Below are 25,515 nucleotides of genomic sequence, written 5' to 3' on the forward strand. Positions count from 1 at the left end.
GGTTTTCAGTAAGATCTCAGACTCACGGATGTATATCCAAGGAGGGGAAGATCAGATGAGAACAGAACAAAATGTCTTCCTCGCAGTGAAAGGCTTAGAAGAGGCTTGAAAGAAAAGGGGCAAATAAAGGGGCTAAAGAACTTATGAAAGATGTTTATTCTACAGAATCGCTGCAGCGTTGCTCTTCTGCATCCTTTGCTGTAGGAAAGGCTGCTTTGGCTGTCTGCTGTCTACCGCTCATCCCGGGAAAAGATAAAAAGATAAAGTGAGGTCTGGCAAGAGTTATCACCACTGCTCAAGCCCTCACTAGCCCAGAGCGCACTGTAAAAGTAGGAGCATCCTCCAGTGCCTGCAGCTAGAATCAGGTTTAAGAAAGCCAAGAGCTCTCCTGACCCTAATACCTGCACTATTGACACTGCCCTCCCCTTCCCAGGAATGACATCACTTGAATGTATAAGCATTCTATTTTTACTACTCCTAATGCAACCAGACCCTCTTCTTCTATGCAGAGAAGATTTCAGTGGTAAAATGCAATGTGCTGAAAGAAATTAGATAGGAAACTTAGAAGGGACAATAGGTTTTCTTTTTTGACAAAGATTTAAGAAAACCCAGGAAATTCACACACCCAAAGCATTTATTAAAATGCGTCCCTAGAGCTGGCTTTGACTTAAGCACAGCAGGAAATCAGTAGCAGCCTTTTGAATACCGAGAACAAACTTTGAAAGTACGTATCATTGTATACATGTAGACGTTAATCTCATGTACTGGATGTCACACTTGCCTTGTTAAACAAAGCTATATGAGATGCTGTCTGTGCAAATGTGCAGGCTGGAGGAAATATATTAATATAACACAATCTGTTTCACCCCACAAAATTTTAAAAGTAGCATGTGATACTATAACAATGTATTGAGCCACAATTTACTGATGTGAGGTGCTGCAGGCCACCTGGAGGTTTTGCAATAACTGAAAGCCTAAGACCATGTAATGAAAGGTTCAGTAACACAACACTAAACTTTTTGAGTAAAACTTCTTGCTTTGTTTTGAAAAGAAAGAAAATCTTACTATTCAGCTCCCCAATAAACTGGGTTAGCTCAGTTTGAAATAAATTAAAAACAAGAAAACAAACAAAACCAAAAATACCCACTCAAAGAACCCCTCACTATCCAAAGAAGCTCCTCATCACACGTCTAACAGGCCTTCTAGCAGAAAATTTGCAAAGCTTGCCCCAGTCCTTCCCTGCCGAACACACAGACCTTGTAAGGCTGTAGGCACTTCAGGTCAGATGCACAGGTATGATACCAGCTCTAGGAAGTTATCTCACCAAGCCGAAGGGATGGTATGTGTGTGCTCCTTTAGCCTATGGCAAAAGTATGATAGAGGAAATAATCTTAGCCTGCAATGAAAGATTTATTGCAATCACAACATCTAACAACTTCATCATAGCCTATGCAAATCCAGCTGCTGGCTCTAAGTCCCCGCTCGCGTTTTAAATGCTCTAGAACTTACAAAACCTGAGCACTTCAATGCAGTAACTCAGAATAAAACAGCCCTGACCAAAGAGAGCCTAAGTGTCTTACTGTGAACATGACTGTCTCTCACATTTGTGCTCATCTTTAAGAGTCTGTCACTCAAGGAGGCTTGACACCAATTCTCACTTACCATGTGAACCACAAAACCCTTACCCATGCAAGTATTACTTGCTTGTGTGCTTGGCAACCCTGACACCGTGAAACCCGTACACAAACACAGTCTAGTCCCAGCAGCGAACCTTTATACAAGAAGCCTTTAATGTTTCAGTCAGCAACATCTAGTTCAGGGTGTAGATGAAAATCAAGTCTGTAAAAGGGACACTGTTTGTGACTGCTTCCTTTAGGAATGAATACTCACTCTACAGCAAAGGTACCCAAACTGGCTGTGAAGCAGTTCCTGACATTTTGCAGCTCACTGCTTCATCTACCATAGTAAAGCTGCCCCAAGTTCAGTTATCAATGCACACACTGTGCCATAAGCAATACAGGACATGGTCCATGACCAGTCCAGTCACCTCTGCCGCGTGACAACAATTTCAGCCAAAGGCTGCAGCAGACGTCTCTGGTCACAAAACACTTCAGCTGCCCAAGTTTTATCCTCCAAGTCCTTTGCTTCAGCAAAACACAACTGACTTTCATGAGCCTCATATCTTCCAAAACACCAGGATGTCAGCACAACCCTGCCATAAGGACCCTGTTCTTTCAGTCACATCAACGTCCAATGAAATCTTGTTGTTCCTTCACTTTCTCATGTCATCGCACTAAGCAACAGTTCATAAGACACATGCTTTACTTCTGCATGCTCCACACATGGACTTCACTGTGTTTCTTCTTCTTACCTGAGTTTTGCATCTTCATCTGAGCCAAGACATTGTAATTCCTCTCCTCCCCACTTCCCTGTCAGAAACCATGCAACTGCAGAGATCAGACTACACTAACACTGGGACAGCAGCCAGCAGTACATGGTGTGCCTGGCTTTTAACAGCTAAATCCTATAAAACATAATGATGCAAATACGGGCATTCCTCCCCAAGACATCCTAATGCTTTCAACAACTTCTTAGGAACACATAATGCTGCTGGATGGGACAGAGGCTGAAAGGAACTAATTTGGGACTCCTGGTACTTACAGTGTGAACACCCGCTGGCTGAACAAACAGGCCTAGGTTTGAAAACCAAGATAGCTTTATGCACATTCTCCACTGCTGAATGAGATAGCTGCTCCCTGAAAGCAGGCATGAACTGCACTGCATTATCATCTAAATGCAGTCACAGGGTGGAAAACGCTCCTTTAGGAATCTCATGCACTGACATAGGACCAGAAAAATTCCACCAAAACACCCTGAGTACACCTTGAAGCACTCAGGCCCAGGCTGCTATCACCATTTAGGAGACTAACTACCCTATTCTCTATGAACCTTAGATATATTATATGTCTCCAGTGCCTTGGGTTTCAGTGCTTATCCAATACCACATAGGAAGTCTGTGGTAAGCAAAATTGCCTTGCAAGTCCTGTCAGGTAAAGCCCATCCTCGCCCTTCTGCCAACAAGTGCAGTTGGTCCAGGACACTACCCTGCCCATGCACCGCATGAGTATGAGCAAGGACACAAGGCCCCTCCCACACAGAATTGAGCTGACGGATGCTTCTCATCCATCCATCCTTCAGTAGTGGTACCCTGTGCCTTCTGGAGTCTGCCTCTGCAATAAATGAACACTTGACAAGTCCCCCATCCCAGCAGGGGACCATGGGCAAGTATCCTGTTGGAATGTGGAAATCTCCCCCTCACTGCTGTGTGCTGCTGGAGGCTCAGAAGGAGAGGTTTTGTAGTATAGGAATGATGGGGATAGATCACAACTTCTCTGAAAAAGAACTAATGCTCTCCTGCATCCAAAAACCAGAGCAGACAGCAAAGGGGCTTCTCTCACAGGGCTGTAGGGGACATGATGGGTCACCTCCTTTCCCCTTGCCACACTCTATTTTCCACTGTTTTCTCTCACACCTGTGCAAAGATAAATTAAAAACTATGTTCCCCCTCCGCCCCATCACCCAGAGTTATTTTAGGGCCAGAGTTCAGTTTTCAGATGCCTAAGGGCAGAGGCAGAAGAAGAGGGAGTACAAAGACAAAGCAGCCCGGGAGGTGCTCACATTTTTTCAGGGCAGCTCATGGGCAGAGCAACTTGCACCCACTCTGTAACCACTCCTTTACATGCATGTTCAAGGAAGTTTGGCTACGAGTCTAAAAATCGCAGCCCCTAGAAACACAATGCTTTGTTGCCTCTTGCCAGGCTTTTAATAAGAATGGATTGCGAGCTTGCAGCAGAGCACAAGGTGAAAACATCGCCTCAGGAGAGGGAACTATCTCCTCTCATCACTGACAAAAAAAAAGGACATCCAACTAGCTTGCCCATAGAAAAAGTGCATGAGCTTTCTTTATCTGAATGCCTCTGCTACCCAGTTAAGGTTGCCTTGCAGGAAGATGCCTTAAAGCCATGAAAGCACAAACATTCAGCCTAGCACATTTGGTCCTCCAGAGGTGTGAACTGGAAGGGACCTGGGAACAAGAAATGTGGAGAGCCTTCTACTTTCTCTCAGAGGAGAAAAAAATCTGACATCCCTATTCAAAGACGAAAGTGGAAATGGAAAGAGAAACAAAAAAGAGGTATTTTAATAACTCCTGTTTATTATGCCTTTTTAGTACAGAAGCTTCTTGAGGTCCGAGTCAAGATCCAGCCCAGTCTGTGACAAACTGTTCAACAGCATCTCAGAAGAGAGTTTGTGCCCCTGGGACAGCAAGCAATCAAAATCTGCTCTTGGAAGAAATTCACAATTTATATTGCAAATATTTACGGATTCCCAGTAACAAGTACATGGAGATGCCCTGTCATCCCATGGTGAGGGAGCACTAACAGACGGACAAAGCAGATGCACTGTGTGGAGATCCAGTATTGAGCAAGATTAGGAAACAAGGGATGGCTTGAGGAGCTCAGATTGTTTAGTTTGCCAAAGACAAAACCAGAAGCAGTCCTTGTGCAGACCACTGTTACAGCAGTGGGGAACAGACATACTGTACTAAAGGCCTCTTCTGTTTAGTGGATTAAACAGAAGATTCAGCATCTGGAGATCAAAACTAGAAAAATGCAAGCCAGAAATGAGGTGTAGCAGCAAGTAGGTAATTAACCACTGCAGCAACATACCAAACACAGTGGTATTTTCCATTTGTGGTAATTACTTAATCAAGACTAGATGTTTTTTAAGACACACTTCAGAGTCCAGAGCAAATGGAATTGATAAAAAAAGCCAGATATATGGGCTGTATTATGCAAGAGGGCAGAACCAAAGCACAAAAGCTCCTTCTGGCCTCACCATCTACTAATCCATGGATAAAATGGGCCCTTTTAGTGTCAGTGGAGTTGACAGCCAGCCATATTTTTAGTGATAAGACAGGTTGATGTTTACATGAAATAGTAATAATAATATGTTGTGTTACACCCACACCTCTAATCTGAAATTCTCTAAGTTCTTTGCCATCATTATGTCATCAAGCCTGACAACTCACTGGCTAATAAATTGGCATTATCATCCCCCTTTCATCCAGCTTGTGCTTTTTCAGAGTAGCTAATCATCTGCTTATCATTTACATGGGAAACAGTACACTCAGGCTACCTGTCATCTTGGGTACCTACTTTTAGGCCTCTCGGTGAGAAGACAGTCACATGGGTGCCCTGCAGAAGGTCTCAGAGTAAAAAGCAACTCAGCACTCAGAACTGCCCAGCAGCTGCCCTATTCCGAATACTCATCCCCAATACATACCTTACAGCACTGAAAAACTCTGTGTAACCTCCCTAGAAGAATTCTGTTAACAAAGAACTTTATAAGACCAGAAGTCAGCAATTAAACTGTTAAAAAAAAGAGAGAAAGAATGTTTCCTAGTTATTTCAACAAACATCATCATATATGACAGATACACACACACACAAAAAAAAGAGTAATTTCCATTAGTTTCCATGACAACCAATGGAAATTGCTAACCCATCTTCTCTGCCTTATCAACCTTTGGAAGACCTGTCAGGGAAAGCAAGGGACTATGCCCTGTGTAAGATTCTCTGCTTAACTAGAACACAGGAAAATCTACATTGCCATAGTGTTAAGCGTTCCCCCCTTAAAGCACAACTCCAAGTGTCTCCGCCAAGATACGGATGGAAAGATGCTTATTGCTTCCCTCCCAGAGCAAACACACTCCATAAAGGCAATTCCCCCTGAGACATCTCAGCTCTCCCACATTATGCCCTTCCTCTTTCTCTCTCTGGCTCCATCCAAACATTCAATCATCTCCTCCTTCCCATCTGTGGACCGCTAGTTCACACCTTAAATGTGGCCCTTTTTGCACATCTTTACTGCATGGCAGTATCACACAGCAACTCCAGTCTGCATTTTGTCTCCATTTTTCTTGCTATTGTTATCATTGTGGATAAGGATAATAACCTTCTGCAATGCCTGATGCACCTTCTACATGAGAGCTTTTAAACTTTTCTTAACAGGAATACATTCAGCTTCACAAACTCTTCTGAGAGGCACATCACGTTCATTATCCTCGTTTTACAGATGTGAGCACCGCAGCTTAGTGGAATAAGGTGCCTTGCCCAAAGCCTACATACAAATCATGGCATAATGCTCAGACTAAGAACAAATAGGTCTAGAAAAAGAGTCAGCTTACATTTTCTTGATGCCTGCAGGCTCTGAAGGTGTTTGAACCACCACATATTCTCAGTCTGCTGTAGTTCCTCCACTCTGCCAAAACCCCACTGCAAATAAATATAAACCAGGAAAATAATCCCCAAAACCCAAGTGGTTGCCTCTGTTTAATGCTGGTTTACTGTTGACCTTGCATTGGCAGCCAGGATGGCCTAACTCACCCCAGCATCTGGACATGTGCTGCTGCACTGCAGAAGAGCTTGGCAGTGATTTGTGAGGAAGTATTAACGCCCAGCTGTTCTCCCATCTCTTTCCGTTTTCATGTGCACAAAGTTAAAAGCGGCCCAGGCACGGCACTGGCACTGTGTGGTTTCAAGCTATTTACATACCACAGTGAGATTCAACGCTCACCCAGTAAGATATGAAATCCCCAAATAATCCGCATCGATTGCAATGGATTGTATCCTTCATTCTCCCATCCCAGGTCTGGGCTGCAGGAGTTACTGGCAAGTTACTCCATAACAGGGCTGAGAACAGTGGCTCTGTGTGATGGGTGTAGGTGCACACAAGGTGTAACAAACCATGTTCTGTGCCCTGTGATTAGCCACGCTTTGGAGCAGTTTCCTCCACAACACCCTCCGAGGGGACTGCCCACAGCTCTGAGCACCAAAGAGAGGATAAACCATCAAGTTCAAAGCTGAGCAACACTAAGTTCTTCTACAAACTGCTTCCCATAGATTCCTGTCTAGGGGCTGACGGCATTTGGTGGCTGTGAAGGTATGAACTACAATCAATGGGGAACATTCATAAATAGCTTCTATGGTCTGCAGTAAAAGCAGTAACTACTGTACCACTGCTGACTATTTTTACAAAAGCTAGAGGAACACAGCATCTTGTAGGAAATTAATATACTTCGCTAAATATGGCTGAATTTGGTTGTTTGGTTTAAAAGTTAATTTGAGAAGGTTCAAAGGTAACAACAAACAGAGAATAAGATCATATACATCTCTATTTCCTTTCCTGCTTTGTCAGGAGGGAGCAAGCTACAAGGAAAAAAAAAAGGTGGGCTAAGCACAGAGTGGAGCTGAGGGGCCTCATAAACTGGCTGCATGTACAAGGTGGAGAGAACTGCATGGGGGAGGTACTGCTTATCATTAAACACGGGGGTGTAATTAGGACCACTGGGAGAGAATAAAAAGATTCATGGTCTACGTACTCATAGAAGAGGACCATGAAGATAAACTTACTAACTTTGAGATACTCCAGAGCATGCTATCATTTTTCACAGAACAGGAAGGAGGCATCACTTATCAGGGATGTGTAAAACTGGATTAGACAAGACACTAATGGCTATGGCTTGTACAAGCAGCTACTAATCCCATGGTGTGCAGTGATACCTTGTAGAAGACACCGTCTCTTTTTCTGAACAAGAATAAAAAAGTACTTCCTTCTTAACCCACTCCTTATCCTTACACATCATCACCTACCAATGGGTCCAAGTCCCAGTTGTGGGGACATGGGAAAAGGAACTTTGTGAGAAATGGAGCTTCTATTGCAACCTGACTTCTCTGTCATCCATCCACAGGGCAACTGGAGAAGGGGAACACAGCCTGAAGAAGATTAGGCTGACACTACTCATGTGGCATTCATTGTCTTAGGGCTGGAACACCCCAGAGTTTGCATTATGTGCAGCAAACACGCTGTCCTAAGACAGGAATACCGCAGCTTCTCTGCCAAGTTGAAGACGATGCCTTCGACATGAATGCTTGGTCCCATGCCACCTTAATCTTCCAGAGCCCTGGGTTTGAACGCATGAGCTGCAGACCAGAGCTGGGTCACAACCTTTATGGCTATCCCTGAGGAATTTTACTCACCCAGACAACTAAATGATCCAGACATTGCAAAAATTCCCCGATGAAATCGCTTCCTGCTACATATAGGAAATGAGACAACAATTCCAATCCCTCATACTTAAGCTTCCTCAAACATAAACACGAAAAAGCAGCCAAAATGCAGGAGGGAAAAGAAAGTCCCAGAGCAGCAAGAAGTACATATGCAAAGAGTTACGTCATGCAGAAGAAAAGCTCTTGGCTTTGGGCTACAATTACCAGCGCTCAAATGGCAGGGCTGCTCTAGCACAGAGGGCACCTCCCCAGGAACAGTCCTCCAGATCAATTCACTGTCAGGAAAATGGCAACAGGCTCTGCTGTCAAAACCATCTCTGGACAACATGGTGCTGGAGGCCAACTTGGCAATTGCCCATCCTGGTGGATGGACAGAAATTCCTCATTCTGCCCCTCTGACACTCAACCCCAAAATATCTTACCCTGGCAGCAGTGTGAGAAGGGAAGAGCAGCCAAGGACAGCATTTCTGATGGCAGGAGGTGCACCCAACCCACAGGCTCCTGCTTAAGTCAAGGTTCACCAGTACATCTCTCCATCATAGCAGGTAACTTTGTCAGCCCACACCTGTCAGCCCACTTTTGCTTCCCTCTTATTCAAGATTTCAACATCGTCTTCTCCCCTGCCCTGACTTGGAAGACTTAAGACCATTTCAGGCTTGAGTCATACTCCTGCCACAGTACCTTGCAGCAAGTCTTTCCATGACCTCCCTAAGTCTCCTTATAGAGATATAGAAACAAACAAGTTGTTTCTGTCCATAAACAATCTTTGAAGCCATCACTATTCCTCAAAAACTTTCATTATGGGGGAAAAGCTGACTAACCATTGGAAGCTTCACCAGCATTCATATTCCCAAGATCCTATCTCTCTCTAAGGAAGGAGCAGGGATGGGATCAGAAGGGACATGTACTGGCTAGGGAAAACCATCAGTGGGTGCCAAATAGCCATCCAACTGGTCCTTCTATGCTTGGAGCATAAGGTGTGCAAACCCTCTCCTCCTACCAATGAAACCCAGCTGCTTTATTTTGGTGTTTTTATCTGTTTCTCTCCATTGTTCCTTCAAGCTAGTTTGCAAGGTAGAGAAGGGACAGTCACTCACAAATGCTGGCTGGTGTCTCCTGCACAGGTCAGAAATGAAGTATACTTGAAAACAAGTAGCAAGAAAATGCCACACAGCCACTGCTTGTGCTACAGTCATCTGTGCTTTAATAGAGCATCAAAGCCTCCAGATCTGCTTATCTGCATGTTTATTTACTGCCTAGGAAGTGCCATCAGGAGGCAACGGTGAGAGCAAATATACCCTTGCTCTAACCAGTTCACACTTAACTCTGTACACTAGTTGTGGCAAAATCTACAACCTCTGGTAAAGTCAAGATGTATACAACCCCTTGTCCACCACCCAGATGCTCTATGGAAGGAAGTACGCTTCATAGCACAACAGCAGTCTACTCTTTTCATTTGCTAAACTCAGAGACAACACTGTGAGAGATAAATCTCTCCAAGGAATTGCTGGTTATTCCCAGATTAGCATTGCTACCATAGCAGAGCAGAAGTCGACCTCCCTGCAAAGATAGATGCAACCCAGCTAAACAAGGCATTCCTAGGAAATAATCTCATCTGGCTCACAGGATATGTGGCAGAAACACAGCCTGGTTAATGCGAGTCTCATAGTCCGGGAAGACACATCTGGCTGAGATTTGTGACAAACTCTCTTCTGTACAAAGAGAAACATTCCCCAGCTCATGTAACATCACACAAGAAAGATCAAAGGTGCCCTGGTGCCTCCTGATGGGTAAGCAGCTGTACCAATAACAGCAGCTGGAAAATACAACAGGAGACTCAGCCAGTCCCTTCCTCCTGTGCTGGGAGTAGAGTCGCCTCCTCGGCAGCCCCCAGCAGCAGCCCCCTGTTAATTACCGGCAAGGAATTTGCACTCTGGCAGATAAAGTCACTCACTCAGCCACTGGTGCGTTTGCACAGAGCAGCTCGGGTCTGACAGCAGCTCCATCTGAGAAGCACCATCAGGGTGCCACGCACATGTATGTGCTGCACAGCATTGCTCCTGCTTCAGAGCCTGTGCCACACATGCTGCTGCTCAGAGGTTATGGTCCCTTCAGAACAGGCAGGGAGGTTGTTTAAACACTCATACACAGGGCATACAGCCAGTGACTTCAGCACAACATGAGGTGCCTCAGACAGAACGACTTGGTTCGTCTCCCAGACTCTGATCCCTGGAACCATCTGCAGCACAGCAGCTGCCTGACGACACAGCACACACCTTAAAAAATAGGCTTTGTGCAGATGAGCCTTTGCTGTGCTCCCAGGGTAGAATCACTTCATCCCTGCCTCCCTATTTAAAATATGCTTATCACCTTGAGGCACAACTCCAGCAACACCTGTTCTGGCACTCAAGGGAAGGATTTCAAGAAGGAAGACACCTATCACTCCAAAACCAGTGGAAGGAGAAAAAATAGATGCAATTTTTCCTTCCACTGAAGATGTGCTTGCTAGACTAGACTTGAGAAGTTAATTTTATTACAATAATGTGTTATTGTTGGTTTTTATTGCACAAAGCCAGTGCATAATAAAACCAGCCTGAGTTACCCACATGATTGGCACTCCACTGCCTTTGCCAAATTATCAGTGAAAGGAGGACTAAACTATCCACAAAGTCTCTATCACTTAATTTCAAGGGCAAATGAATACTTCTTAAAGTGATGGCTTCAGGGCCAAATACAGCTATGCAATTACATCAGGATCTCAACTTTAATTTATTCAGTTTCATTTTCTAAGACAGTAGTGTTTAGATTTTCTCCATTACAAAAATGTGGGAAAAGTTTAACCAAAGCAAGCTGATGATGCTGGCCAGACTGTGTGAACAGCCCCATAGGAGGAAGTACATCAGGTCCTGGTCCAGAGAAGACCAGCTGAATTCCCAGCTCCAGCTCCATCTTCCCTGGTGCACACGAGCACTCTGCTGGTAAAGTGGCACAGGTCTTGGAAAGCATCAAGTGCTGCCCTTCTTACATGAAAAGCAGTCAAGTCAGATCAAGAGGAAGCACTTAGCTTAGTTAAGCAAACAGAAATCCTTGCCTTTTCTCTCCTGTATAACATCCCTTTTCAGCTTTTCACATGGAAAAATTACACTGAGGGAAATGGAGGTGAGGTGAAAGAAAATCATCCCCAGGTTACAACACTACAAATAACACTGTTATTTGAAAAGGTTACAAATCTGCCTCCATATGCTCATCATCACTCTGTTACTTGGGGTTACAGCCTCTCAGATCTGTCAGTAGATCTCTTCGCAAGAGGAGACTCACTAGCCCTCCTCCTCTAGTGGTTTTTTTGGCCAAAATGAGATAAGCTGGATTAAACTGTTTACATAACTCTTTCCAAAGTTTGGCTCATTTGGACAGAAAAGTGTTAAGGATAGTTCAGGAGAACAGCTATAGGTCCAAGAGATTCATCTGAATGGCCAGAAAACTGGCAAGGAGCAGAGGGCAGGCCAGGTCAGTGACCTCTTGGCAAGGCTGGATTCAAGAAGAGACTTCTGTCCACAGCCCAATATACTCATAGTGGCATAAACCTCTTTGCTAACATCTAAAATTCATGGTGACAAGAACTTTCTTGATGAATCAGGTTTAAGCCAAAATGAAAAAAAGAAAACCTCTTGCTCTTATTTTTAAATAAGTATCCCGATGGGACACAGAATGATATTGGTATAGGTACAGTGGTACCACTGACACAGTCAAACAGCAACTAGACTCCTCTCCAGTGTTAACTAGGTAACTTACTCCAGCAGGATGTGAACAACTGATTGACTTTTAATACATTCAACAGACATTTCAAGCCTCTCCCTTTTCCTCTGTCATGATGGATGCTGCCCAAAAATCACTCCATCTGCTTCGAGAACCCTGGCTGAGAACATGAGCAACTTCATGTCTGTAGTATCCCTGTGATACTACAGTGAATGGCCGCCTCATTTAGCCTGACCCAGGAAGAGAGAGATAAAAAGGGCTGTCTGAAGCTAGCGGCTGGCTTCCATCCGAGGAATACAGTTCACCGTCTATTGCTCTTGTGACTATTACTGAACCAGGCCAAGAAAAGCTCCCAAGTTTTGGCACGTCTCAGATTTTCCAGTCTGCACAAAGTCATGCCAGGAACATTTACTGAAGCAATTTCTTTCTTTCTTTAAAGACTCTAATTATGCACCTAACAATGTTGTAGAAATAAGTGTTGTACAAAAAACCCCAGTACAGCTCAGATACAGTTTTGCTGACAAAAGGATTAGAAGCTTAAGGCTCAGTGTTAATATTCTGAATGTACTGAAAGGCACAAAATGCAAGCTGCAGCAGAAACAGAAGGAATAGAGAGGTTATCGTTTCCAAAATCTGGAAAGGGAAAACCACACAGGAAAATGTCACACTAATCTTTCTGAATGGCAGTGGTGCCAGCAGAGTGGTAACAAGAAACATTCAGAAGTGGGCAACAGTCAAAGCTGCCTCTGAATTCCAAGAAGCTCACCTTCAAGGACAGTCCACTCCCTAGAAAATGAGAAGGTCTAGATATCCCAGAGGGCAAGATGCTACCCACGAGTGAACCGATATTCACCATTTGGCAGCTACCAGCAAGGAGGAGTCAAACTGAACCCCAAAACAAAAGTTGCCTGAAGTGTCAGTTTTCCTTGAAACCAGAGCCAGACCTCAGTCATCACTCCCAAGTTTTGCTGAACTTACACTGGAATCAACCCAAAATGTTCACTGGTTTGCTGCCTGGACCATTACCTCTGAAGCCAGTCAAATAATTCATTTATTCACTCAAGCATGAACTGGCCTTTAAAACCAGATTTTGAACAAGATGGCTGTACACTTTTCTTACTCTCAGTTTGCAGGTGAGGCACAGAAACATGACAGTACTTACATCTGGGAAGCTATCCAGGTACTCCAAATTAGAGTACATTAGGCAAAAAGCTGGACTTAGCACTTTGGCCATTAACATAATGTTAGTGACACCAGTGAAATCACAAATCCAGGGCCAAACACATCTTGGCTATGTTTCTCCGGGTTACTGATCCCAGAAGGTTTTACTCAGACCAATGCCATCGCTATGTAACTGTTATTATCATTCATCTTATTGATGCACTGCTGTGTGCTTCCTTCCTACAGAGGTTTTGTTGTATATTGACCAGAACTAGTTAAGGTTTATTTGGGGTTCCTAAGAAAATTAATAAACACAATTTGGTTTTTTCAGGACAGTGTAGGAGAGGATGAATGGAAATGCTCACTACGTAAGTATGTCATGCCTTGGGAAGAAAGTATATTACAAAATTATCAGGTACAGGCAGATGTGAAATGTTAGTCCATACTACAGCTCAGTTTCACTCCCCTTGGTTTTCACAACAGCTGTGACTAGAGCTGGACAGTGCTGGATCACAACCACCCTGTCTCACCTCTGCTCCTCACCTGGCAGTTGCAGGGAGTTCACCGAAGAGCTTTGCTTATGGAGACAGAGCAACAGCGATGGGCTCCATCCTAAACCCCACTCTTTGTCATAACCCGGGAAGCACAGTCCACGGGTGGGAGACAGAAAAAGAGGGAATCAGACGTGTTATGCTTTTTTTTTTTTTTTTTTTTTGCAGAGAGCCAAACTGCGATGCTCTAGGGTGGGTCTTGCCATCTGGGAGAAATATGTAGGGAGAAAAAATGCAGGCAGGGAGGATGAGCCGCCTCCCGAGCAGGACGGCTTCCCTCCGAAGGCAGGCTCGGCCTCCCTCCCCAGCCCAGCTTGAGTTCATTTTCCTCAAATCACTTCCACATTTCCCCTGCCGTAATTATCAAATATTTTGTTTATGACTTCACTTTTTAGGGAGGCCGCCGCAACCGGGAACGCAGGCACCGTTTGTTTTCTGTCAACAGGGCTGGGGGGGTTGCAGCTGGGGGCTTTCAAAGGTTTTCAATGTCATTGCAGTGAAAAAAAGGAAGAAAAGAAGAGCGAGAGAAAGAGCACGCGGGAGAGAGGGAGGGTGGGATAGCGGGAGGGAGAGATGGAGGGAGGGAGAAAGGGAAGGGGGATGCCCCGGGGAGCCCGGCCCAGCGGCGGGCTGTGGGGGTCCGGCCCCGGCGGGGACGAAGCCCCCTCATCCGCACCGGGGTGTCCGGCGGCCCCGCAACTTCCCTGCCCGCCCTGGCTGCCACTTTCCCCGCTCCCGGCCGCTCCCCCGCCACGCTCCCGATGCCGCGGAGCCCCCGCTGCCCCCAGTACGTCCCGCCCCGTCCCGTCCCGCCGCCGGGGCCCCGCGCCTACCTCGGCTCGCAGGCGAGCGGCGGCCAGCAGGGCGCAGAGCAGCGGGAGAGTTTTCCAGATCTGCAAGAGAGGGAGCGGGGGACGGTGAGCGCGGGCCGGGCCGGGGACGGCGAGGCCGCCGCGGCCGCCGAACTTCCCGCCAGGAGAGCCGCCTCACCATGCTGCGGGCTGCGGGCGGCACCGGCGGGGCAGGAGGAGTTGCGGAGGCGCCTTCCCCGACTCCGGCTCGCTCGGGAAGGGGAGGGCTCCCCCTCGCCCCGACCCGCCAGCCCGCGGCTCCACCCACGGCCCGGCCCGACCCCCGCCCCGGGGCCGACTCCTCCCCGGCCCCCGCCCGCTGCCCACCGCCCCTCGGCGGTGCCCCCGTCCCTGCTGCCGGCGGCCCCTCGCCGCCCCTCGTCGACCTTTGAAGGCAGCCAAGAGCAGTGGGGAGTCCAGGGGATGGGGCTGCCGCCCCACACCGCTCGGCTTCACACCCCCGGCCGGGCAGGCCATGGGCCCGGGGGCGCTCCCCGAGCCTTGCGCTGGTGTGGGTTCGGGGGGAGTTGGAACAGCCGAGCCGCCCGCCAGCCCGGCCAGGAGCACCCCTGCAAAGGGTCGCAGCCGCCCCCCACATTGTCACGACAATGGGGAAACTGAGGCGCGAGGTGGCTGCCCCGCTCATCCACTCAACCCACTGTCCCCACACTCTCCAGCCCTCAGGCCACGCTGAAGTCCCGGCCACAGCTACTGGTGCCACCCGTGTTGGGATGCGGGGAGATTTAAAAGTAAGGGTTTAGACCTGTGTGTGTTAGGATCCAAATGGCGTTGGCTGAGCAAAATGGGCTGTTATGCCTGGCACAGAAATCCCACCTGAAATGCCTCGCGGTGCTCATTTGTGTATAAATACCTGTGATCCTCTTGTTTGATCTCTTCATCTCTGAATTTCAGTAGTCTCCGGTAGCTAGAAGGAAGGATCTGACAATGCAAAGAGACCGATCGCCCCAGGCTCATTCAGAAATCTCTGTCACGGCAAGCAATGCTATGATGCCAGTTGTCAAGGGCTTTTCCTCGAGTTTTGAGGTTTGTTATAACCAAAAATGACACTGCTGGCTTTGAAATACCATCTCACTGTGACCAAGCATGCCCATAAGCCATCTGTCTTCTTACCCTGCTTTATTCTGTGCCTTCAATGCAGACAGGTGCCAAGGGAGATGCTGGCATGTGCACCCTCCTCATTCACCAAGACCAAAGATTATTCCACCATCCTACTGGAAGGAGAAAACTCTGGGAAGAGTTATCCTAGATCAGCCCACATCTGGTCTGTTCATGGCAGCTGTGCCATTTTTCTGTGCTTCCTCAGGCTCTGCTTCCTCACTCAATTTTGTTTTTAGGACTACCGTTACTGATTTTGCATCCTTCCTGGCAAGTTCTGATTCTGTCTGTGAGTGGTATTAGCCTACAAAGCTGTCCTGAAGAGATTTCTAATTATTTCACTGCTGATGCTGAGTGATGTGGGTTTCATTGTTTGTTTGTTTGTTTTAAACTCACCTTTCAGGATGTACCTCTTTGTTTTGGAGTCATTGATTACCTTGCTTCATGACACGGCGCATGCATAGTCATGGCTGAAATCAGTTGGCCTCTAGTTTGGCAGAAGCATCACAGGAGTGGGCTCACCCTGAGTCACTCTGATGTGAGTGCCACAATAAGAAAAAAACAAATGGCAAATGATAAATACATTTTAAAAGATTCATCAATTTCTGGCCCTTTGATGCTCAGCTCTGCAGAAGCTGTGCTACATGAGGAGAGGATGGTCTCTATTTCTAGAGAGTAAAAGCGACTCGTACCACTCTCAGGAACAGAGCACTAGCAGGGGTCTCCTGTGCCTGCATTCCCTCCCTGATACCATGGGCAGTCACCTCATGTAAGTGTGATTAGCCATTGTGCTGGATTATGTAGGTCACCATGAGCATGGGTTTTTCTTCTATGTACTCAAAAGGGCTGAATATGAAACAGAAGGTAAAGGATTAACTCTCCCATTCTGTGTTGACGTTCAGGTACATGAAAATGTGTTTCTTCAAGTTAGGTTCTATCATGTGGAAATGGGTAGAAGTGAAAACCAAAAAGCATCTCTCACACAAGCATCAGAGAGGGTGAGCACGGGACAGGCACCCATGAGGGGAGAGAGGCATTTGTACAGCTACTCCTTTAAATCAGGTAAAACTTTTTTGTGCAGATGAGGCCTGACTATCTCTGATAGACTGAGGAGGGGGGCAAGGGGAAAGAACCCTTAGCCCTTTGCTGGAAAGATGATGACAGTGATGGAGCTGGAGTTGTTTGTGGGAGTGTGGATGTCTGCCATGTCAGGAAACTTACCGAGTCAGGGAAAAGGTGTGTTATCTCTTCCATCACAGACAGCACAGAACAATCGCAGCACAGACACTGGAGCTTTAAGCTGTGTACAAAGGCACACATTTTATAACCAAATACATGATATCTGACAAATTGTTCACTTATTATTCTAAACCTTCACCATTTAAAACTGTAAACTGCAAAGAAACAGTTTGTACTATCTGAGTGCATGAGAAATAAATCTGATGGGAACCTTTGCTCTTCCATGATGGACACAAAACAGGGAGCTTGAATCAGAAGCACCAGAATAAGAGGAAAGCAAATGCATTTACAGTTGTGGTTTCAAGCTGTGGCCATAATGGATAAGGTAATTCATCATTGCTGGCTATACAACCAAAGTAGTATCATAAAAATGCTTTCAGCTAAAAGCTTCGTTATAAGGGTGAACGATGCTTGCCTGAAATTTTGAAGGTTGCAATGCTCTGGTGGGCCAAAGAAATTGGGAATCATTGCTCTACAGAAAAGATGTTATTCTATTACATACATCAGTATTTTATTTCTGCTGACGCTTACTTTCCAGTCACTGGTATTTCTAAAACAAACATTTTGTTATACATATGGGATTGCAAATTTTGAGATACATGCCCAAGTGGCTGCGCAACTGAAATTCAGTAACAAACTGTTGCCTGAGAAGCAGAGCGAACGAAGCCTGAACTCACGCAAGTGTACATCTCATGGGTGGATACATTCTCTTGTGTTTAATAGAAGACAGGCTCCAACTGAGGCTTTCTCCATTCTTGGGGCACTGTCAAGATCACTCCCCTGGATCTCTGGTGTCTCATGAGGGTTACTCTGAAGCCGCAGCCTCTCCCTTATGACAGCACGTGCACACATATACACCCAAAGTGATATTGTAAGCCTCGTTTCCCTGGGAAATGAGGCTAAACACATGCCAATAAATTACTTCTTAAGCCCTCACCCAGCCCTTATGGCTATACCATGATATCACTCTCTCCACATTACCTCACCCCCATCCAACACCCACATCCTTCATGTCTCCTCCTTTCCCCCTCCACATGAAACATCTACCCTAGGGTATGGGGTTGTGCTTGCAGTGCTGTGCTGAAGTCAGTGATCACCACGCCTGCACTGCATTTTAGGTGACAATTCAAGAAACCAAGTTGTTTGGCAAGTGGCCTGCATGACAGGGCAATCATCTGTCCCTCTGAAGGTTAAGAAATTTGTAGCAGCATTATTTGGTGGAATTAAGAAGCAGAGCATTGTTTTGGAGTAGCAAATGTGTTAAGGTTGTAGCTGAGAAGGCTCAGCTCATGTGGCACCAGAGCCATCCATGTCGTCTTGAGCTACATGAGCAGTGACACCTCATGGACCAGAGTGCCAGTGCCTAAAGAAGGGCCAAATGACACCTGGGCTTTCACAGCAGAAACAGACCAAGAGTGCAAGATGTGAGGGGAAAGCCCAGGGCGGGGTTACACCCTCAAAGGTATGAGCATCAAACCCGAATGAACTCTAGGGTGATGGCAAGGCTGTTGTGAGCCAGCCAGTCCCCAGGGCTGTCACACAAGGATCACCTGCAGCATTTGTATTAATCATGATTCCTTAAAGCTCCGTTTCAGAACTGATGTAATAAAGTGCCATACCTTCCCCTTTCTCTCCCTAGCAGATGTCTTTATTTTGCAGGTTGTACTGGGGACATTGCTAACCAAAGGGCACACAAGTCTGGCACTAGCAGGCTATGTGGCTTGTATAAAATGAGTTCTTTAATGGCTAATGTGTTTGATGGGATATTCCATTAGCTAGAGCACAAAAATCCCTAAATACCTTTGACAACTTGGCCCTTAAACTTCACCCTTGATATCCCTGATTCAAGGTGAAGTTTTCTAACCTAAGACAAGCTCCCAAGGTATCATTTTGTCACAGCCTTTATCTAGCCCCAGCATCCAGGTGCAATCACCCAGCTAAGCTGTGCCCATCAGGAGTGGGCACAGAACTGCACTCATGCCCAGCCATTGTAACCGTATTCACTTTGCATTTGCCACAGCCTGGCCAAGGGTAACTTGGTGTTCACAGTGCCTCATAGGCTCAAGCTACACTCAGATCCAAGTCACGGTGTAAGATCTGCCCCAAAAACCTCAGTGTGGAAACAGTCACTCTCTCCTGAACAGTATAACATGCTTCTGTCTCAACATGTTCCTCGAGCCAGTTCACTCCAGGTGCTGCCAGACCATGATGGAGCACAGGTAAGTGAAATACTCCTGGGTTTGACTCTGCTATTGCACATGCCCTTTGTAAAGAGGCTGAGGGCACAAGGCTTATTCACACGGAGAAGAGACTCTGTCTGGAATGGGAGGATAGATTGAGGTCTCTTCCAACCTGAATTATCCAATGAACTTGTTGAGTCCTATAAGTTTGATAAAGTCTTCAAACTAAAAGCACTCTCACAAACCTGAGGTTAGCTCAGTGGTCTGAGCATGGTACTGATAACACCAAGGCTGTGGGTTTGATCCCTGATCCATTCACTTAAGAGTTGGACTTGATGATCTTTGTGGGTTCCTTTCAACTCAGAACATTCTGTGATTTCTGTGGAAAGAAGTCCTACCTATTCAGAAGCAGATTAGTACCATGCCCTGAAAGTGCCTCATAGGATGCCACTAGTCCATGGCCAAACAGCTCAGAGCTCACAAGTCCATTAGCCGTGCTCTGGAGATACAGTCCTGTCAGAATTACCGTGATTCCTTATGCACAACAGATATGGCTCACACATCTGGAGGAATAGCTGTCATGAAGGAAACAGGGTTCTCAGGCAGTCCCATGGCCCCTACTGGCACCTACAAGGCTGCCCTCCAGCCTCATGTGGAATATGAAGTATCCCAGCTGCCAGATATGTGCCCCTACCATTGTGTAGATAGTGATTGGTAATTGATAATGCAACAGGCAACTGCAGGATCCTGGCAAAATTAGTCTTGGACTGGTATCAAGGTAAGGTGAGTTGCCCGTCTTACAGGCAGATGGATGGGCCTGTCCAACTCATAAGATGGACTTCCTCATGTGTAATGTTACAACACAAACCAACATTCAGGTGTGTATTGTCATGGAGATAACACTGCAAGGCAGAGTCCCATCTTGCCTCCACACCTGCTGATGTCACAGGCCCTTCACAGCACATACTGTTAAATATGGCATTATTCTCTGCGAGGAAATAATCACCACTGCTTTACACCTCCTTCCCCATTGTCTCCCTCGTTTTCCAGACATATTTACTGAGGAGTTGCTAAGGTCACTTCTGGCAGAGCATAGACTCAAACCCAGGACTCCTCTTGTGGCCAGATAAAATTTCAGCTGCTTTGGCCTTCTGCATCATTGAGCTACAAAGATGTATGTGGCCCTGCCATACTCTGTACAGTAACCCAGGCACCCCATCCCCAACAGGCTACTGCTGTGGAGTGAGCGGTTATCTGCCACCAGCATATCCTGATTCACACAATTGAGAGCACTTTCTCCATTAGCTGAAACAGCACAAACGAGTTTGTGCTCGTGAATGTAGCAGGAAATCAACCCAGGATGTCTTGAGCTCAGACACAAGCCATTATAATCTATCAATTATATCACGACAAAACACAAGTGCTCCACATGCCACTCACTTGTCTCACCTCTCAATTGCTGCTGTCATGCAGGGGCAAGCTTAACATTTGAATGAAATATCCAGAAAAAATTCCTGGAGGTTTGCTAACACCTGACATCCTGCTGTAAAGAAGCAAGGTGCTCTCTCTTCAGCAGCCAAAGATCATCACTTGTGGTCTGGCTGTGGGACTCACAGATCTTGACTACCAAGTGAGAGCACCAAGTGCCAGAAGACTCAGTGGGCATTTCAAGGGGCTGGTTAGCCCCCTGCCATGCTCTCTCAGACACACCCTTCTCTCCTCCCTGCAGTATTTGAACACCTCTCAAGCACTGCTTGCAGCCAAAGCTGAATCCAGTGCTGGGCAGAGGAGGTGCCACGGAAGAGCCCCTGGAGAAGGATGCTTCAGAGCATGGTGCAAAATGGGAGCAGATTGGTGGAGACAATCAGATTTTTCAAACTAAGGAAACTGGTGAGAAAGGTCTCTCAGATTTTCCATAGCTGAGACAACAGGGCTGAGTTGTACCTGCATTAATATGAACAGCACAGGAGATGCTGGGGTTTGTGGAGCCAGCCCCATTTTGGGAAGGGAGGGCAAGGACACAGAGCTAACAAGCCTGCTGAGGTGTGGGGGGATTCTGTGTAGAGGCTTTTGTGTGCCTCAACATCATGCAATCCACCTGTGAGAGGTGGGAGCTCAGAGACTGCTGAGGTGACCCTCTGCAGAGCAGCTCTGTCTGGGGATTTCTCCTAACACGCATAATTTGTCTGCAGCTCTGTGACAGTAGAAACTGAGTACACCTAAGGATGCCACCAATCCATTCAAACAATTGCCACAGCAAATCCTGGCTCTTAACACTGCTATAGGAGTGTCAGAAAACATCTAAAACTCATGTCCCATAGGTACCTACCTCTTACCCTTACATTAAACATATACAAAACCCTCCCGTGGACTGCGCCAGCCACTTGTATGCTTCAGAGGACACAAGTTCCTGAGTTCTCCTATACACACTGAATAATTTTGCTAGCCATTTCTCATCCTCCTAAGGTTGAGCAATCCGCTAGCATAGAACACGCTCACACACACTTAGCTATTTGTCCCAGCCCTTGGCAGAGCCCGGGATACTTGCTAGAAGGCGTTCAGGAATTTTGCTGCCCAAAATGTGTTTGAATTATGTGAGTCGCTCCTGGGTCAGTGGGGGCTGGGTGTGGAACAGCAGCTCTATGAGTCACCAGGGGTCTGTGAGACCAGAAGGAAATGTCAGCACAGCCTTGTTTAACTGCAGACTGTTGCAATGCTCTGTACACAGATTCGGGATGTCTGTTCTGATGGTGTATATGAGAAAGCTTGGGAGTTGGCCATGTAAATTTGGACAGCTGACCTAGAACATAAACATGAGTTCAGGGACTCCTATAAAATGAGAAACTATGCTGTTAAGCAAGAAAATGTGCAACGTGTTAGTAAACACAGCTCACCCTAGAGACTAGCTGTTGTCATTGTTTAGAAATGTTATGAAATCATATATTCCCCTCCCAGCCTTGGGCTAAAGAGTGGAAACCAAGGGGTTTTAGTTTCCCTTCATACAAAGGTACAATGCCTGTCTTCAACCAGAGCTTTCATTCCCTAGGAGATGCTAAGCACCCTTGGCCCCACCACAGAGACTGGCAAGTGCAGTTGCTGAGCACCTAAAAATATGGCTGTTGCATTAGGTGGTAAGTATGGAGGGAGTGTCTGACCTTAGACATTCATATTTGGACATGCTGGCCTTTAATTGTTGCAGCCAAGCTGCCCCTGTGGGTCAGGATTTATGCCAGACCTTTTACGTGTAAGAAGAGTAATAGCTGTAAACAAAGCCAATCTAAAGGAAAAGGTCACTGCTTTCAACCTGTGTGAGAGAAAGCTTTTGGATTGGAAATGTTAGTGATAGGAAACAAAGTGGCTAAGAAGCTGTGATTGCAAAGCAAATGAGTTGTCCCAGGAGAATGGAAACTGGGAGAGCTGGGTGGCCAAGCTCAGATGATATACTCACTACTCTGGGCCAGTGCAGTGCTGCAGAGACCACTGAACTCTGTTAAATAGCAAGGCAAAGGAGGTGAGAGACGCCTTTTTGGCAGAACAACAGACTGGAAGAGATGAGCAAAGCAAGCCATGAGCAAAAAGAAAGGGTGAAAGCACCATCACAGGGCTTGGAAAGGAGACAGGCAGGTTCCAGCTGAATGGCACAGATTTGGAGAGGTCTGCCTGGCTCTGAAAGGGTGAGGAAAGGGATAAATTCACAGTGGAAGTGTGGCATCTTCTCAAATCTCATCTGTACAACCAATACTCAGAAGTTCATTAACTTTACCACTAGCAGACTCCCAACTGTAGAAACGGAGTGTGTTCACTGGATCTGAACTTTTGACTGTTTAAATCTCTATGTCCATGACTTCCACAGTAAGAGTTGAACTGACCACTGAACCCTGATCTCCAGTATCTCCAGTATCTTTTACAAGTTTGCCTTTATCTTCATTTAGCAGGTATAAGGTCATCTGCTCCAGACAAAACATCTGGCTTGCAGTTTTGGCTCCTGTGGGTACCCATCCCACTTTGGGAGGAGAAGCTCGACAGACAGGTGACACAGGCAGGTCTGGATAGAGCCATGCTTTGTAACTCTGTGCCAATGCAAATCTGTACATCGTGTACACAACATCTCTCCAGAAGCTCTGGGGCAGGGCTTTTAGAGGCCTCTCCCACCATCCCACTCTCCAGGAAGTGCAAACCTGGGAATGGCACGGCTCTGAGTTAGTGTGGAGCCTGGAAATGACAAATTAACATCAGCTGTGAATTTACATACTTTTCACAGCCATTTATGGCCTTGTCTGAGCTTAAATAAAAGCCATGGTCCCTGGAAAATTTGGGCCTGTCTGTCAGTGAGGCATTCCAGAGAAAACATCACGTGTTCATTTCATGAAGTGAAATAAGATCTTTGTTCTGCATGCTTTCCCCTCCCCCCTCCCCTTTTTCTGAATGAGGCAGTTTTGTCCAGGGATTACAAGCCAATGTTCCAATCCCTCACAGACGTTTTCCATTATCAGAGCTGCCTCTTGTCCTCCAAATCATTTTCCACAGGACTCCTGTAACTTGGGCTGGGAAACGAAGCCAGGAGCTCAGAAGAAAGGACACTATTCCAGGCTGCTGACAAGACTGAAAAATGCTGCAGGGTGTTGCCGGGACCACCCAGCCTGAAGCATCCTCAGCAGGGGAGCAGCTGAAAAAGATGCTAGTGATGGGAGGAGGCTCAATGTACTGTACAGCCATTTAAACAGCTTGGTAAATTAACTTTGATGAGGTATAATCACATTGTGTGGAACTGACTATAGAGACTGGTGGTAGACAACTGTGATTGATTATTAACTCCACAGCGTACAGCACAAAGGGCTTTTGTGTTGAACCCTTGAGACTTACTCATATTTTGTGAGACTCCTCTGTCTGGGGGTCAAATTGCCCCTGCTGTAGAAAACTACCAAACAGGGTTGGAAGAAGGGAGGGAAAATTCAAGGGAGGCGTTCTGTTTGGATTCTTCTTTCCCCTCCTCAAAGCATCATCCTTTGCTGGGGGGAACCACATGTGTGGAGCTGGACCACCTACTTACTGCAGAGACCTGAGCAGATCCCTTTCTGCAAACAGAAACCAGCTACTGGAATGGCATCAGGCTCTGCTCTGCAGACTCCCTGTTCCATTGAGCTCAGCTGCAGAGGAGGTCCTCAAGCTAGGAGGGCACATTTGAAGAACCCACGAAGTCCCTTTCTGCATCCTCACATAATTTTGCCATTCTGGTCCTCGGGAGTCCTTTGCTAAAGCTTCTCTGAGCATTGTGATCTCATCTGCCTTGAAAAGGAAAATCTCCAATATCGTATTTCAAGTCTGCAAGAAAGTTAAGAACCTACTCGAAGAGAACCACCCAGAAATTAGGTTCCCTACGTGTCTCCGTCCATCCGACTCAGCTCTAAGAACTGAAATAAAGCTACAGAAGACATGTAAAAAAGGGGTGCTCACAACCACGTCTTACACAGCTGCAGAAAGGTTTGCAAGGACTCCTCTGCCAGTACTCTAATCAGAAAGGAGTGGGGCTCTGCAGCTTCATAAGAAAGGGCTGCCCCAGGACAAGAGGGGTCTGAGCAGAACTATTCTATTCCCAATTGCTATATTCTGCATTTTATCAGGATGTTCTGGGAAGCAAAAAACACAGGCAGGCATGGTTTCCAGGATCAGAGTTCATGACCCCTGCTTTCTGGACCAGACCTTGTTTCAACTGGCTTGATGAATTTGACTTATTCTCACTTTTAAGCCTCAAGATTTCAACAAAAAGGTTGGAAAAATTCCTTATCTCTTTTTTTTTTTTTTCCCATCCTAAGCCTAGCAGCATGTCTCCTTGACTCCATATAAATGCTCCAAGCACCTGGTTAGATGGTGAAAGATGGAGAGAAACTGTTTCTTTGGCAGCTGTTTGCAGAGTTGAACTGACTATCAAAGTGAAGATGATGTGATCTGAGCACCTCTGCCAGGCTGGACATCCATGAGGATTTGGGCTGCCCTGCAGAATCATGGAAATGCCAGTCTGGAAGGGATGTTGGTGGCTGTGTAGTTCAGCCTCCTACCTGAAGCAGGGCTATTGCCAACACACCTTTGGTTGGCCATGCCTCTGTCTAACCAAATCTTGAAGATCTCTGCAGATGGAGACTCCACCACCTCCCTGGACACCTGTTCCAGTGCTGCACCACTGTCACAGCAAATCCTTTAGTGTTCATCTACCACCTCTAAACTTACTCTCACCCCTTCTTGTGTCCCCAGACATGAGGTTCCTCAACATCTGTATGGGTCTCCATATGTGGGAGATCAGTGATCTGAAATGGAGCTGTTGATTGCTCTGAGAAATCTCCTGGAACGGGACAGATCTTGGCCATAGATGACTTGAGTCACTGATGAAGTCACTCTGGCACTTTACTCTGCTTGACAGCAGGAATTAGTTTGATATATGCTATGGCTCCAAATTAGGAATTATGATCATTATATAATTTTGTATTCAGGCATTAATAGTGTAAGGTTGCTACAAACCTAAAAGTAATGTGAAATG

The 25,515-nt window shown here is 46.3% G+C and overlaps 1 protein-coding gene and 1 long non-coding RNA gene across 3 annotated transcripts in view; both read right to left on the reverse strand.

Moving 5' to 3' along the window:
- Nucleotides 1-14,696, reverse strand: part of FSTL1 (follistatin like 1) — a 53,213-nt gene extending 38,517 nt beyond the window's left edge. The window contains exons 1-2 of the mRNA XM_027681245.1: nt 14,588-14,696; nt 14,431-14,490 (exon numbers count right to left, since the gene is read on the reverse strand). Coding sequence (XP_027537046.1) covers nt 14,431-14,490; nt 14,588-14,590 — 63 coding nt within the window. The 5' untranslated portion in view covers nt 14,591-14,696. The remainder of the gene's footprint in view (nt 1-14,430; nt 14,491-14,587) is intronic.
- A 1,528-nt stretch (nt 14,697-16,224) lies between these two features.
- The window catches only part of LOC113966480, a 45,245-nt gene continuing 35,954 nt past the window's right edge, over nt 16,225-25,515 (reverse strand). The window contains exon 5 of one of the 2 annotated variants that reach the window (XR_003533842.1): nt 16,225-16,864. This is a non-coding gene — a long non-coding RNA (uncharacterized LOC113966480). The remainder of the gene's footprint in view (nt 16,865-25,515) is intronic. The other variant, XR_003533841.1, reaches the window with a different exon arrangement.

This window comes from Neopelma chrysocephalum, unplaced genomic scaffold (assembly GCF_003984885.1).
Source record: "Neopelma chrysocephalum unplaced genomic scaffold, ASM398488v2 Primary Assembly neopelma1_60, whole genome shotgun sequence".
NCBI classification, from domain to species: Eukaryota; Metazoa; Chordata; class Aves; order Passeriformes; family Pipridae; genus Neopelma; species Neopelma chrysocephalum.